This window comes from Lepus europaeus, chromosome 2 (genome assembly GCF_033115175.1).
Source record: "Lepus europaeus isolate LE1 chromosome 2, mLepTim1.pri, whole genome shotgun sequence".
Taxonomy (NCBI): Eukaryota; Metazoa; Chordata; class Mammalia; order Lagomorpha; family Leporidae; genus Lepus; species Lepus europaeus.
Window position 1 is genome coordinate 143,283,258 of NC_084828.1, and position 15,194 is coordinate 143,298,451.

The 15,194-nt window shown below is 39.6% G+C and overlaps 1 protein-coding gene and 1 non-coding gene across 3 annotated transcripts in view; both read left to right on the top strand.

Annotated features, from left to right (window-relative positions):
- Positions 1-15,194, top strand: part of PIK3CB (phosphatidylinositol-4,5-bisphosphate 3-kinase catalytic subunit beta) — a 168,745-nt gene that overhangs the window by 64,140 nt on the left and 89,411 nt on the right. For both annotated transcript variants that reach the window (XM_062214065.1, XM_062214058.1), the window contains exons 3-4: positions 892-1,117; positions 8,320-8,543. In XM_062214065.1, the coding sequence (XP_062070049.1) occupies positions 892-1,117; positions 8,320-8,543 (450 nt within the window). The remainder of the gene's footprint in view (positions 1-891; positions 1,118-8,319; positions 8,544-15,194) is intronic.
- On the top strand, positions 7,157-7,298 carry LOC133752899 (small nucleolar RNA SNORA57). Its single transcript, XR_009864988.1, has one exon. It is a non-coding gene; the product is annotated as a small nucleolar RNA SNORA57 (small nucleolar RNA).

The following is a 15,194-nucleotide window of genomic DNA, read 5'->3' on the forward strand; positions in this document are numbered from 1 at the left end:
ATCGGATCAGCGCGGTGCTGCCACCGTGGCGGCCATTGGAGGGTGAACCAACGGCAAAAGGAAGACCTTTCTCTCTCTCTCTCTCTCTCTCTCTCTGTCCACTCTGCCTGTCAAAAAATAAAAATTAAAAAAAAAAAAATCTTTTAGGAGCTGGCATTGTGGCATAATAGGTTAAGCTACTGCCTGCAATGCTGGCATCCTGTATGAAAACCAGCTCATGTTGTGGCTGATCCAGCTCCCTGCTAATATGCCTGGGAAAGCAGTAGAAGATGGCCAAAGTGCTTGGGCCCCTACCGCACACGTGGGAGAGCCAGAAGAAGCTTCTGGCTCCTGGCTCCTGGCTTCAGCTTGGCCCAGCCTTTGCTGATCATTGGGGAAGTGCAGCAGCAAATAGAACATCTATTTTCTCTCTCTCTCTTACATGTGTGTGTGTGTGTGTGTATATATATATATATATATAATATATATATATATAAAATACATATATATATGCCTTTCAAATAAAAGTAAATAAATCTTAAAAAGAGAAGAACCTTTAGCGTATCTTGGATGGCTTTCCATGTCATAATATAAGTGATGTCATCAAAAGTTCATGGAAAATGCATACTAAGGAAAAACTGTGAATGTGTTTCAAATTTTTTGGCCCCAAAATAAACATCTCTCTTAATTCTATGCTTCCATGAATGCTTTGAAATTTTCTTGTATATTTACTTTTTCACAGTTGGATAATATTTTATAATCTCATGTATTCTCCTATTGTTAAAAATTTGGTTTGTCTATAATTTTTGACTTTCACAAACAATGCTGAAGTGAGCAACCTTGTGCTTATATCTTTGTATACTAGAGCAAGCGTTTCCATTCTAGAAAATATCTTTTCCTTTTTTTCTGCAGTTGTTATGGAAGCAAGTTCACAATTACCCAATGTTTAACCTTCTTATGGAAATTGACTCCTATATGTTTGCATGTGTGAATCAAACTGCTGTATATGAAGAACTCGAAGATGAAACACGAAGACTTTGTGATGTTAGACCTTTTCTTCCAGTTCTCAAATTAGTGACAAGAAGTTGTGACCCAGGGGAAAAATTAGACTCAAAAATTGGAGTCCTTATAGGAAAAGGTATGTCTTAAAATTTTTAATAGGAGTTCTTAGACTGTCTGTTGTTATATGTATAAACATGTATCAAATATATTTAAGACATTGCTTTTAAAGTGTGATCTGTGAATCAGTGTTGCTCTGTACATTATTACCAGTTTGAGATAAGGTAAGTACAGAGAGTAAATTTTTAGAAAAGTATCTTACAGTCTGATTTTGACAAAGCATCTGTGAATTTGTGTTTTGCATGTGTCTTTCTTTCTTTATTAAAGATTTGTTTATTTGAAAGAGAGAGAGGGAGAAAGACATCATCTATTCACTGGTTCACTCTCCAAATGGCCACAGTGGCCGAGGTTTGGACAAACTAAAGCCACGAGTCAGTAACCCCAGCAGGGTCTCTCATGTTGGGTCGGCAGGACCCCAAACACTATGGCCATCTTCCACTGTTTTCTCAGGTGCATTGGCAGGGAAATAGACCTGTAAGCAGAGCAGCTGGTGTTTGAACCTGTGCTCTGATGTGGGATGCCAGCATTGCAAATGACTGCTTAACCCACTACACCACACCAGCCCTCGCCATTTTCTTTATTCATTTTCATTTTACAAAAGTATTCGTCTTTGATAAATTAAAAAGAAAGTGTTCTTCCTTTACTTAATTTGAGAAATCCTTTTCCAAGATACATGTCCTTAATTTCTTAGTAACAAAATCAAAGAATATGGAGTCTCTTCTGCTATTTGAATCTTGGGGTCTAATGATATGTCAATATCTTTGTAGAAAGTACTGACTCGAATTTGACACTCCTTATTTTCTGGAGTTTTAAGTATTTTAAAAATTATTTCTGGGGCTGGCATTCTGGTGTAGGAGGTTAAGTTATGCCTGTGATGCGAACCATCTCATATGGGCACCAGTTCAAATCCCACCCGCTCCATTTCCAATCCAGTGCCCTGCTAATGTGCCTGGGAAAGCAGTGGAAGATGGCCCAAGTGCTTGGACCCCTTCATCCACGTGGGAAATCACACTTTGATGAACCTTCTGGCTTCAGTCTGGCCCAGTTCTAGCAGCTTTGGCCATTTGGGTAGTGAATCAGTAGATGGAAGATAGCTCTGTCTCTGTCTCTTCCTCTGTCTCTGTAACTATGCCTTTCATATAAATAAATAAATAAATAAATAAATAAATAAATATTTAAAGAAACATAAAAATTAGTTTTTCTCGTTTGAGAGAAAGAAAGGATACCCTTTGTGTACTGGTTCACTCCCCCAAATGTCTGCAATAGTAGGGCAGGGATGGTTGTGGCTAGAGTCAGGGGCTGGGCATACAGTAGCTCATCTATAAGTGTTGCAAGAATGCAGCTACTTGAGCCATCACTGCTGCCTTGTAGGGTCTGTACTGGCAGGCAGCAATAGTCAGGAGCCTGAACTTGGAATTATTTTTTTTTTTTTAAGATTTATTTATTTATTTGAAAGGCAGAGTTTCAGAGAGGCAGAGAGCGAGAGCAAGAGAGAGAAAGAGAAAGTCTTCTATCTATTGGTTCACTCTCCAGATGACTACAAAGGCTGGAGTTAGGCTAATCTGAAGTCAGGATCCAGGAGCTTCTTCTGAGTTCTCCCACATGGGTACAGAAACCCAAGGACTTGGGCCATCTTCTACTTTTTCAGGCCATAGCAGAGAGCTGGATTGGAAGTAGAGCAGCTGGCATGTGAACTGGTGCCCATATGGGATGTCGGCACTGCAGGCTATGCCACTGCACCAGCCCAAAGAGCTGGGAATTAAAACCAGGGACTCTGATGTGAGACATGGACATTTTAACCAGTAAGCTAAATACCTACTCCTACAACAAAGTTTAACATAATTTTATAGAATTCTTATATACTAGAAAATTTTTATTTATTTATTGAGGTACTTAATTTTACCTACTCATTAAGAAAGTTTTCTGTATTCTTAAAATTTTTTTTTAAATTTAAAAAACTGAAGAATATATTGAGTAGAGAAAAATATAAAATAAAATAAAAGAATATTGAGTAGAAAAAAAATTTATAGTCTTACCATTCAGGGCAAGGATATCCACTAATGGTATTTTGAAATTTTTTTTTTCAAATCTATTGTGTATATTTCAAGAGTTTTAAAATATCTTTTTACCTTTTTTGGATAAAAATAGATAACTTTGGTAAGTTTTTATGCTGGAACCATATTCATTGCTAGGGAAGCTAAAATAGTTGATAATCCAGAAGATATCACAGACCAGCCAAAATTTCTTTAGGGCATTGGTATGTCTTTTGTATTTTACCACTTTTGTAAAACTTATGTTACTTTTCTTTTCTTCTGATATTAATCTTCCAAACATAGATTCATTAGTCACTATTACCTGTACATAAGCAAGCCAGATTTAGCAAATAAAAATACAAAAGATCCAAATATTACATATGACATACTAATGTCATATTATTCATTATTTATTTAAAAATCAGATTGAACTTTGTTTTTTGATCTGGCAGCCTTTCTTTATGCTGCCAGCTCTCTGGGGTTTGAAATATATTAAATTTCTCTATCTTTTAACAATATGTCCTATTTCATGAAGTATCATGTTTATTGCATATATTGTGCTTTTTTTTTAAAAGATTTATTTTATTTATTTGAAAGACAGTTACAGAGAGAGGTAGAGCCAGAGAGAGAGAGAGAGAGAGAGAGAGAGAGAGAGGTCTTCCATCTGCTTGTTCACTCCCCAAATGGCTGCAACGGCCGGAGCTGCACTGATCCGAAGCCAGGAGCCAGGAGCTTCCCCCAGGTCTCCCAGGCGGGTGCAGAAGCCCAAGGACTTGGGCCATCCTCCACTGCTTTCCCAGGCCATAGCAGAGAGCTGGATTGGAAATGGGGCAGCCGGGACTTGAACCGGCACCCATATGGGATGCAGTTGCTGCAGGCCAGGGATTTAACCCGCTGTGCCTGCTCCATATTGTATTTTATTAAAACTGTGCCCTTCAGTGTGAATGATGAAGATAAAATGAATATTTTATATCAGTTAAATGGTATATATGCTCATTTAACTGTTTATAAATTATTTTTCCAGCATATCTAGAAAAGCTGGTATTATTTGAATGTATACTTTTATTTAGGAAATTGAGTGCTTTATTACTTTAAGATGAATTTTCATTTTCAATGCCTTACAAATACATTTTTTAAAATATTTATTTGCTTATTTGAAAGCCATAGTTACACAGAGAGAGAAGGAGAGAGAGAGAGAGAGAGAGGGAGAGGGAGGGAGGGAGGGAGGGGGAGAGGGAGAGGGAGAGGGGTCTTCCATCTGCTGGTTCACTTCCCAATTGGCCACAACGGCTGGAGCTGCACCAGTCTGAAGCCAGGATCCAGGAGCTTTTTCCGGGTCTCCCACGTGGGTGCAGGGGCCCAAGTACTTGGGCCATCTTCTACTGCTTTCTCAAGCCATAGAGAACTGGATCGGAAGAGAAGCAGCTGGGACTCGAACTGGCGCCCATATGGGATGCCGGTGCTTCAGGCCAGGGCTTTAACCCACTGTACCACAGTGCCGGCCCCAAATGGATTTATGATATTGCTGATTTTTCTGTGATAACCACAGCCTGGGCTTGATGAGTTCATGCCTCCTGGAGAAACAGTGAATCAGTTATTTCAGTTGAACTTCAGGATGGCTACCTTTTTCTCCAAAGAAAACAATGGAACATTTTCAGACATAACTGACTTGACTAGGCTGAAAATATGTTTCCCTGAAAGATTATGTGCTTGATCATTTTATTGTTCCTTTTTTATTCCAAATAATGATTTATAGAGCTGCTGTTTGTATTCTGATTATTTTCTGTATAAAAGGTATGTACCATCCTTGCATCATTTTCTTAAATAGCAGATTTTTAGGGATTAGGTTCAATGAGTCTGGGATGAATTTTAAAAATCTATATTTTGGCGTGGGTGTTTGGTGAAGCTGTTAAGACTCTACTTGGGATACCAGCATTCTATATCAGAGTGCCTGGGTGTATATCCTCACCCTGTAGCCTCTTCTAGCTTCCTGGTAATGCAGACCCTGTTAGGTAGCAGATGATGGGTGGTTCAAGTGCTTAGACCTCTGCCACCCATTTGGGAGCCCTGGATCAAGTTCTGCACTCCTGGCTGTTGTGGGCATTTAAAAAGTAGACCAGTTGATTGAAAATCTCTGGCTTGTGAGTTTGTCTTTCTGTCTCTGCCTTTCAAGTAAAAAGGAGGGGGAAGAAAATCTGTGTTCTTTCAGGTAATTCCAGCTAATTATATGAATAGAATCCCTCATTTACGCTACATGTCCAAAACACTAGGGCCTGCAGTTTTACAGTATGTGTTGCATATTTATTCTTGAAACTACAACAATGATTTTGGATGATGTGGTTTTTGCTTGGAACTCACAGTCCAATGGGCAATAGGGATCAGAAAGCAGTACAGATTTATTCCTTAGAGCACTTGGAAAGCTACTGAAGTTAAGTGGGGAAATAACATGATCAGACTTTTAGAAAGATTATTTAGGTTGTAAAATAGAGTGAATTGGAGGGTTAGTTAGCTTTTTGTCGCTATAACAAGTACCCGAGAAAAGCTACTTATGAAGGAAGGTTTATTTTGGCTCACCTTTTTTTTTTTTTTTTTAAGATTTATTTATTTAAAAGGCAGAGTTACATATGAGAGAGAGAGAGAGAGAGAGAGAGAAGGAAAAGGAGAGAAAGAAAGAGGTCTTTCGTCTGCTGGTTCACTCTCCAGATGGCCACCATGGCCAGGGCTGGAACAGGCTGAAGCCAGGAGCCAGGAGCTTCTTCTGGGTCTCCCATTTGGTACAGGAACCCAAGGACTTGGGTCATCTTCCACTGCCTTCCCAGGCCATAGCAGAGAGCTGGAATGGGAGAGGAACAGACAGGACCAAAACCTGTGCTCAGGTTCTGTCTCTCCCATATGGGTGGTAGGAACCCAAGTACATGGATCTATTTTATTCTTTTTATTACGTGTACCACTTTCTAATGAAATATGCATATGTCATTTAACTAGGTTTTAGTGACTTTAGTTTACTTTTAATTATTATGAACACAGATGAATATTGTTCTATGGATAACATGATTTTTTTTGGTAACACTTTATTTGTTTTGAATAGCAGAGTTACAGATACAGAGTGAGAGACAGAGAGGGAGAGTGTGTGCTTCCATCTGCTGGTTTACTCCCCAGATCGCCATAATGGCCAGGGCTAGGCTAGGCTAAAGCCAGGAACCAGAAACTTTATATGGGTCTCCCACAGGGGTGGCAGGGGCCCAAGTATTTGGGCTGTCTTCTGCTGCTTTCCAAGGCATGTTAGCAGAGAGCTGGGTTGGATGTGGAGCAGCTGGAACATGAACATCTCATGTGGGAAGCTGGTGTAGCAGGCAATGACTTAGCCCACTTCATTCTAATGTTGGCCCCAGATATGATGATACTTTTGTGCAGTTATGTCCAGCAGTTTCTGGAAATAAACAAGACCACCCAATGAGAGCAAAGACTATTTATTTAGTAAAGGAATTTAGTAAAGACTATTGATTTAGTAAAAGAATTTGTGTTTGGCAAGGACTCAAGGGCAGGCAAAAGAGTGGAAAGGTCTTGGACATTATTGGCAGGGGGAAGCTAGGGGTGAATTAACTGGAATCTGGGCATAATATATGTTTGGTTGAGGAAGCATACTTGGCTTCTTTGTTCATCCTGAGTCTCAGATTGAAATTCTGTTGGTAGAATTGCAAGGTCACAGGATACATCTATGTATGTGTCTAATTTGTAATATTACCAAATCACTCTCCAAAAATTTCATACTAATTTAATCTCTTATCTGAAGTATGAGAGAATGTCTGTTTCTATCACTTCCAGCGCAAGGTAATATTAAACTTTCAAATGTTGTTAAATATCAACACATGCCGTTAGGATAGGTAATGATTAATATAAAAATTATGTATTTTCACTGTTTTAGATTTTAAGAATAATTTTCCGGCTTCATCATAGATCACAAAATGTCATATATACTAGTGTACTTTAAGAAATTCAAGGAAAAATTAAAAGATAAGTTTATCCCTCCTTTTCTTCACGAGGACTGGGTGTATGACCTGTTCCCTGTTACGTATGGAGATAGAAGAAAAGGGCTCTGGGCTCCTCAGCATCATGTCTTCTGTGCCAGCTGCTTCCCATGTTCCATCCTCAAGTGCTGAGACATGGCCAAATTATTTTGATACAAAATAATTTTTGAAATCCTCACATTAGTTTTTTCGTGTTGCACATTTTATAAGAATTTTTTGAAGTACCCCCACAGTTGTATCTGTAGCAGATGTAATTCAAAATTAAATATGACAAAGAATAATTTTTATATTTATGGATTTTTTCTAATTAAAATACTTTAAGCACTGGAAAATTTCAATGAACTGAAAAGCCAATCTGTAAAATTTAATTTTGCTAAGTATTTTTGTTTTTAAGATTTTACCTTTGTAAAACAGTTTTTAGTTCACAGGAGAATTGAGAAGAAGCCGCAGTGATTTCTCATACACCTTCTGTCTTTACACAGGCATAGCCACCTCATAGTTTACTAAATTTTAAGTTAAATAATAACTAGATTATAAGTCTGTTCTAATGCAGTATTGCAGTAGTTTTCATATTCTTTGCCTTTCTCAAATATTTGAAATGTGATTTACTTGATTTGTGGAGAGAAATTATAGATCTTTTATATGTGTTTATAATATGTGTATTGTGAATTTCACTTATCTTTATGAGTCTGGTAATAATTTATTTCTTTATGCAGTTTCAGGTTTGTGTTCCTTAGAAATCCATTTGTATGTTTGTCATCTGTATATGAAGTTTCTTATTTTACCTGGCTTATTTATGGATCTTGCATGATATTTTCCTGCCCAGTTTTGTGTACTAGGCAAACAAATATCTAATCTAGCTTTTATTTATTTTGTATTCTGCTTTATTATTGTTAGGTATTGAAAAATGATACCTTTTTGCAAACTGTTGAAATCTTTACTTAGTATGGAGTTGGTCTTCTGTATATAAAGATAATTAAAAATGAATCTTAGAGAATAATGAGATGGGAGAGGGAGCAGGAGCTGGGACAGGAGTTGGGGTGGAGGGCAGGTACAGGGGGTAGAACTGCTATATTCCTAAAGCTGTACCTATGAAATTTGTATTTATTAAATAAAAGCTTTCTAAAAAAGAAAATGACACCTTTAAAAAATGTGTCTAGGTTTGCATGAATTTGATGCCTTGAAGGATCCTGAAGTCAATGAATTTCGAAGAAAAATGCGCAAATTCAGTGAGGAAAAGATTCAATCGCTTGTAGGATTGTCTTGGATAGACTGGCTAAAGCAGACATACCCACCGGAGCATGACCCATCAAGCCTTGAAAACTTAGAAGATAAACTCTATGGAGGAAAGCTCATTGTGGCTGTTCATTTTGAAAACTCTCAGGTAGTACTATATTTTTTAAAGAAAAAATTTTAATGTCTGATTTTTACCTGAACACATCTCTGTACTAACAATTGTCTCTTGCCTGTCTGGTAAGCGCTATTACAAAAGAACAGTTTTAGATTAAAAATGGAAATATATTTAGAATTTGTGTATAAGAACTTAAAGTGACATCCTTTGCATATACATGATTTCTTTTTTTTTCTCTTACATTTATTTTATTTATTTGAAAGAGTTATAGACAGAGAGAGGTAGAGACCGAGAGAGAGAGGTCTAACATCTAGTTTACTCCATAAATGACTGCAATGGCTGGAGCTGAGCCAATCTGGAGCCAGGAGCTTCTTCTGGGTCTCCCATGAAGGTGCAGGGGCCCAAGTACTTGGGCCGTCCTCCACTGCTTTCCCAGGCACATTAGCAGGGAATGGGATCGGAAGTGGAGTGGCCAAGACTTGATCCACTCCTATGGGATGCTGGCGCTGCAGGCTGGGACTTTAACCTGCTGCTCCACAGCACCAGCCCCCATACATGATTTCTTGATGCAGGGAAATGACAGTTTAGAATGAGGCCAGCAAACTGTACTATGAAACTGCTTTTTACATTTTAAAATAAGGGATGTAAAAATAAAGCTCAAAAAAATTTTTTTAAAGATTTATATATTTTATTTGAAAGTCAGTGAGAGAGAGATACCATCTATATGCAGATTCACTCCCCAGATGGCCACAATAGCCAGAACTGGTCTGATCTGAAGCCAGGATCTCTCATGTGGGTGCAGGGGCCCAAGCACTTGGGCCATCCTCCACTGCTTCCCCAGGCACATCCAGCAGGGAGCTGGATTGGAGAAACAGAAAGTCAAACTGGTGCCCATATGGGATTCTGGCACGCAAGTAGCAGCTTAACCCACTATACCACAGTACTAGCTCCTCGAAGAATTTTTTGAAGTATGTTTAAAATAGGAAGAAAGAAAAGAAACATCACAAGAACAAAACCACCATATGCAAGGTTCATCCTTTACAGAAAAATTTTACAAACTACTAGGCTAAATAGCATTTTTTTTTAAAGGTTTTATTTATTTATTTGAGAAGTAGAGTTACAGACAGGGAGAGACAGAGATGTCTTCCTTCCACTCCCCAAATGGCAACAACAGCCAGAGCTGGGCCAGTCCAAAGCCAGGAGCTTCTTCCAGGTTTCCCACATGAGTTCAGGATCCAAGTGTTTGGGCCATCTTCTACTGCTTTCCCAGCCATAGCAGAGAGCTAGATCAGAAGAGGAGCAGTTGGGATTCAAACCAGCATCCATATGGGATGCTGGCACTGCAGGCAGAGGTTTAGCCTACTACCCCACAGTGCCAGCCCCTAGATAGCGTTTTTACACAGATACTTTTCTCATTGCTTTTCTTTTGTCTGATAAAAATGGTATCTTTTTTGTATTATATTTTGGTGTTCTGACTGTGTAAGTTAAATATTGATGTGACTATTGGCATTACAGTCCTATCTTTCTATATATGGCATTTATACAAGCAGGATTATGCTAGTACTTTTTTTTTTTTTAATCAAGTATAGTTATTCTATCATCTAGGATTTGGCCTTAGGTTAAAGTAAGGATTCAGTATGTTTTGTTTTGTTCTTAAATTACTGTAATAACAATGACAACAACCATAACTGTAGCTATCCTGTATCAGACACTTAGAGTATGTCAGGACTATTTAAGGTAATTTTCATTTACTCTTCAATTTCTACAACAACACTATAGCTTTGTGTTTTTCTCATTTTATCTGAAGAAACTGAAAGAGAGGAAGAGAAATCTATTGTTTAAACTTCATAGTTGGACAGTGGTAGAATCATGATATTTTTCCCTAGGTATCTGGTTTTATGCAGTTTTGCCTCCTCTAAATTATTTTTTTAATTTTTAGTTTTCATTTTATTTGAAAGGCAGGGAAGGGGGGCAGGGAATGAATCTCCCATCTAGTGTTTCACTCCTCAGATGCCCACAACAGCTGGGGCCAGGCCAAAGGCAGGACCAACTAACTCAATGTGATCTCTTACATAGGTGGCAGGGACCCAAGCATTTGAGCCATCACTTGCTGCCTACCAGGGTATACATTAGCAGGAAACTAGAATCAGAAGCAGAGCTGTGACTAAAACCAAGGCAGTCTGTTATGGGATGTGGATGTCCCAGTTTCTTAACAATTGTGCTAATGCCCACCTCAGTGGTATTTAAATATGCCTCCTTATAGACAACATGTTAATAAGTATTAGGATAGGTGTGAGAAAAAGATCCTGCATGTTCCCTAGACAGGAAGTATCGGGGAAAACACTTTCTTATTCTATCATGAAATATGTTGAAACTAAAATTCAGACTAAAACAGGATTTCACATCATCAGATGTCAAGATCAAATTTAAAATACTGTTTAGGGAATTCTACAAAGTTGGAGAGCGATATTTTGCCTAGTGCTTAAGATTTTAGGGCATCACAGTCCATATTGATAATTTTGGGTTTGCTGCCTACCTCTGTCTCCTGTCTCCAGCTTCCTGCTAGTGTGGACAATGTGAGATAACAGTAATGGCTTGAGTAGTTGGGTTCCTCCCATCTGAGAGACCTGGGTTGGGTTCCTGGCTTCTAGTTTCAGGCCTGGCCTAGCTCCAGCTTCAGTTGTGGTAATATTTGGGAAGTAAGTCAGTAGATAGGAGCTTTCTCTGTCTGTTTTTTTTTTTTTTTTTTTTTAAAACAGAATGAAAAAAGAAACAAACGAACAAAAAAAAGCGAGAAAGAAATCCTGTTTTCCTTAAAAAAATAAAGAATTCAACTTGAAAATACTAGCTGAAGGTAATTTGCCCATCTAACTCAGTCCAAATTTCAGTACAGATGGATTGAATTTCTACTGGACATATAAATTCTGTGTAATCATTCTTGTAACAAAGTGTGTATGAAGTGTTTTTGAATGTAGGAGAGCTGGAGATATGGTGAAACTAAGAGATATGGTGAAACTAAGCTTAGTTTCTAAGCAGTCATTGAATGGAAAGTTGAGGGGCCGGCACTATGGTGTAGCAGGTTAAAGCCTCAGCCTACAGCGCAGGCATACCATATGGGTGCTGGTTCCAGTCCCGGCTGCTCCACTTCTGATGCAGCTCCCTGCTAACGCACCTGGAAAGGCAGCGTCCTGCACCCACGTGGGACACCTGGAAGAAGCTCCTGTCTCCTGGCTTTGGATCAGCTCAGCTTTGGCCATTGCAGCCATTTGGGGAGTGAACCAGTGATTGGAAAACCTCTCTCTTGCTCTGTAACTTTTTCAAATAAATAAAATAAATTAAAAAAAAAAAAAAAAGAATGGAAAGTTGAATGAGTTTTAGAGATCAGCTTTTTAGATTCTTGTATCTTTTCTCAAATATATCCAGTGCTCAGGGATATACTATGAGCAAGCAAGCACACCTTTTAATTTTCAATTTAAAATATTTTTAAGTTCAAATTTACCTTTTAAAAAATGTTTATTTTTCATCTCCTTGGAAGGCAAAGTGACAGAGCTGGAGGGTGAGGATATTTTTCCTGTGGGTTCACCTGCTATATGCCTGCAATAGCCAGGGCTGGGCCAGGCCAAAGCTAGGACCCTGGAACTCCATCCAGGTTTCCTACATGAGTAGCAGAGGCCGAAGCACCTGAACCAACATCTGCTGCCTCCCAGGATGTTTAACAGGAAGCTGGATTAGGAGCGGAGTAGCAGGAACTTGAGCCCTCACTCAGATATGGGATGCAGGTATCCCAGGCCTTGGTTTAACCCGTCTGCCACAATTCTGACCCCATTTAAAAATGTTTTTATTTTTATTTTTATTATGTATTTGGAAGGTAGAGAAAGAGAGAGAGTCAGACTGGAAGAGATCTCCTAGCCACTGGTCCACTTTTCAAATGCTCACAACAGCTGGCGCTGGGCCAGGCTGAAGCCTGGAGTCTGAACTTGGTTTGGGTCTCCACTTGGACCGTTACCTACTACCTTCTAGGATGTGCATCAGCAGGAAACTGGAATTGTAAAAAGCGAAAGATTTAGATGACCTGAAGAGAAACCAGAGTATAGGAAACTGGAATTGTAAGCAGAGTTGAGATTTAAACCCACACACAGTATGGAAAGCAGGCATTTGCAGTGTTTTTTTAACTTTTCTTTTCTTTTTTCCTTCTCTCACTTTCTCTGTCTCTCTCTGTTTCTCTGTCTCTCTTTCTGTCTGTCTCTCTCTCTCTCTCTCTTTCTCTTTCTGCCTGCCTGCCTGCCTGCCTTTCTTTCTTTTTTAAGTATCTGACAGAGTTACAGAGAGAAAGAAATTTTCCATTTGCTGGTTCACTCTCCAGATGGCTGTAACAGCCAGGGTTGAGCCAAGCCAAAGCAAGGACATTCAGCCAGGTCTCCCACTTGAGTGTCAGGGACCCAAACACTTGGTTCATCTTTTGCTGCTTTTCCCAGGACATTAGCAGGGAATTGAATCGGAAATGCAATAGCCAGTACATGAACAGGAGCCAAAGTGTGACTCACAGGTCAGGTCTCATCAGAACTACCTCAGGATCCCACAAGACGACCTTAATCCCTTCTGAGGATAGTGCCCTCAATGACCTAAGGACTTGGACCATCTACTGCTTTCCCAGGCCATAGCGGAGAGCTGGATTGGAAGTAGAGCAACCAGGACTCAAACTGGTGACCATGTGGGATGCCCGCACTGCAGGCGGCGGCTTTACCCGCTGTGCCACAGAGCTGCCCCCTGCCAAGTTACTTTCTTTCTTCTTCTTTTTTTTTTTTTTTTTGTTTTTTGACAGGCAGAATGGACAGTGAGAGAGAGAGACAGAGAGAAAGGTCTTCCTTTTGCCGTTGGTTCACCCTCCAATGGCCGCCGCGGCCGGCGCGCTGCGGCCGGCGCACTATGCTGATCCGAAGGCAGGAGCCAGGTGCTTCTCCTGGTCTCCCATGGTGGTGCAGGGCCCAAGCACTTGGGCCATCCTCCACTGCACTCCCTGGCCACAGCAGAGAGCTGGCCTGGAAGAGGGGCAATCGGGACAGAATCCGGCGCCCTGACCAGGACTAGAACCCGGTGTGCCGGTGCCGCAGGTGGAGGATTAGCCTATTGAGCCGCGGCGCTGGCCCCAACTTACTTTCTACCAATACTATTCTGAGAGTTTGATTTCCTTGCATCTTAACTTACACTTGATACTGTTACTCTTTAAAATATTTTTAAATTTACCATTCTCAATTTTACTGAGTTTTAATTTTCACATATGTGTTATTCCTTAGAGTGCTCTTGATTCCACTTATGATATACTTGCTCTTTACTCATTCTTAAGCTGCTCTTAATTCTTCAAACATATTACTGGGGACCAGTGTCGTGGCATAGTCAGTAAAGCCGCTGCTTGCAACAACAGCATTCCATATCTGTACCAGGTTGAGTCCTGGCTGTTCCACTTCCAATCCAGCTCATGTTAATGTGCCTGGAAAAGCAGCAGAAGATGGCTCACGTGCTTAGTCCCTTGCACTTGCTGAAGCTCCTGACTCCTGGCTTCAGTCTGACCCCAGCTCTGGCCATTGTGGCCTTCTGGGGTGTGAACCAGTGAATGGAAGCTCGCTCGCTCTCTCTCTTCCCCTCTGTAACTTTGCCTTTCAAGTAAAATAAATCTTTAAAAAAATATTACTGTACTTGTTTTATACTCTATTAAAATTCCACTGTTCTTTTTTCTCAAGACTCGTTCTACTTTCTGCTCTTGCTGTCTATTAAATAAAGATATTTTCTGATTTTGTATATCTGAAGAATTTATGAAATACAGTGTAGAGGGGGATTACAGAATAATTTTATGATGGGTTAAGAAGCTTGAGTTTCAGCATTTAGACCTGTGCTATTTATATAGCAGCTAGTGCCACATGTATATACATAATCTTGAATCTAAGTTTATTAAATTAAAGTGAAAAACTTAGTTCTTCACACTAATGACAGTTCAAGCACTTAAGAGCTTGTGTGGGTAGTTGCTCTTGTATTAGACAGCATAAAATAGATTGTTTTCATTATTACAGAGAGTTCTAATGAGTAGCACTGTTTAAACAGTTATGACCCTGATTAGTCATGACTGACTGAAAAGATAAAATGGTTATGACCATTTGTATTGTGTTTTTTTCATATTTTTTTTAAAGAGTATCAGGACAGATGTTATAGCTCAGCAGGTTAGGCTGGGGATAGCTATATCCATATCCAAGTGCCTGAATCAGTCCCTGTTCTATTTCTGATCCAGCTTTCTGCTAATGAGCACTTTGGAAGGCAGTAGGTGATCGCTCAGTACTTGGTCCTGGCCAATGTGAGAGACATGGATGGAGTTCTGGGTACCTGGCTTCAACCTGGCCCAGCCCCACTGTCGCAGGCATTGGTGGAGTGAATTAGCAGATGGGAGCTACCTGTCTCTGTCTCTATCACCTCTCCCTTTCTAATAAATAAATTTTGAAAAAAATGTTTTAAAGATCGATTCATTCATTTGAAACTCAGAGTGATAACGAGAAGAATGAGAAGGCCATTCCCTAATGGCCACAATAGGCAGGGTTGGACCAAGCCAAAGACAGGAGCCTCAAGTTCTATCCCTGACTCAGATGGGGTGGCAGGGACCCAAGATCTTTAATTAAATTAATTAATGAGACAGATAGA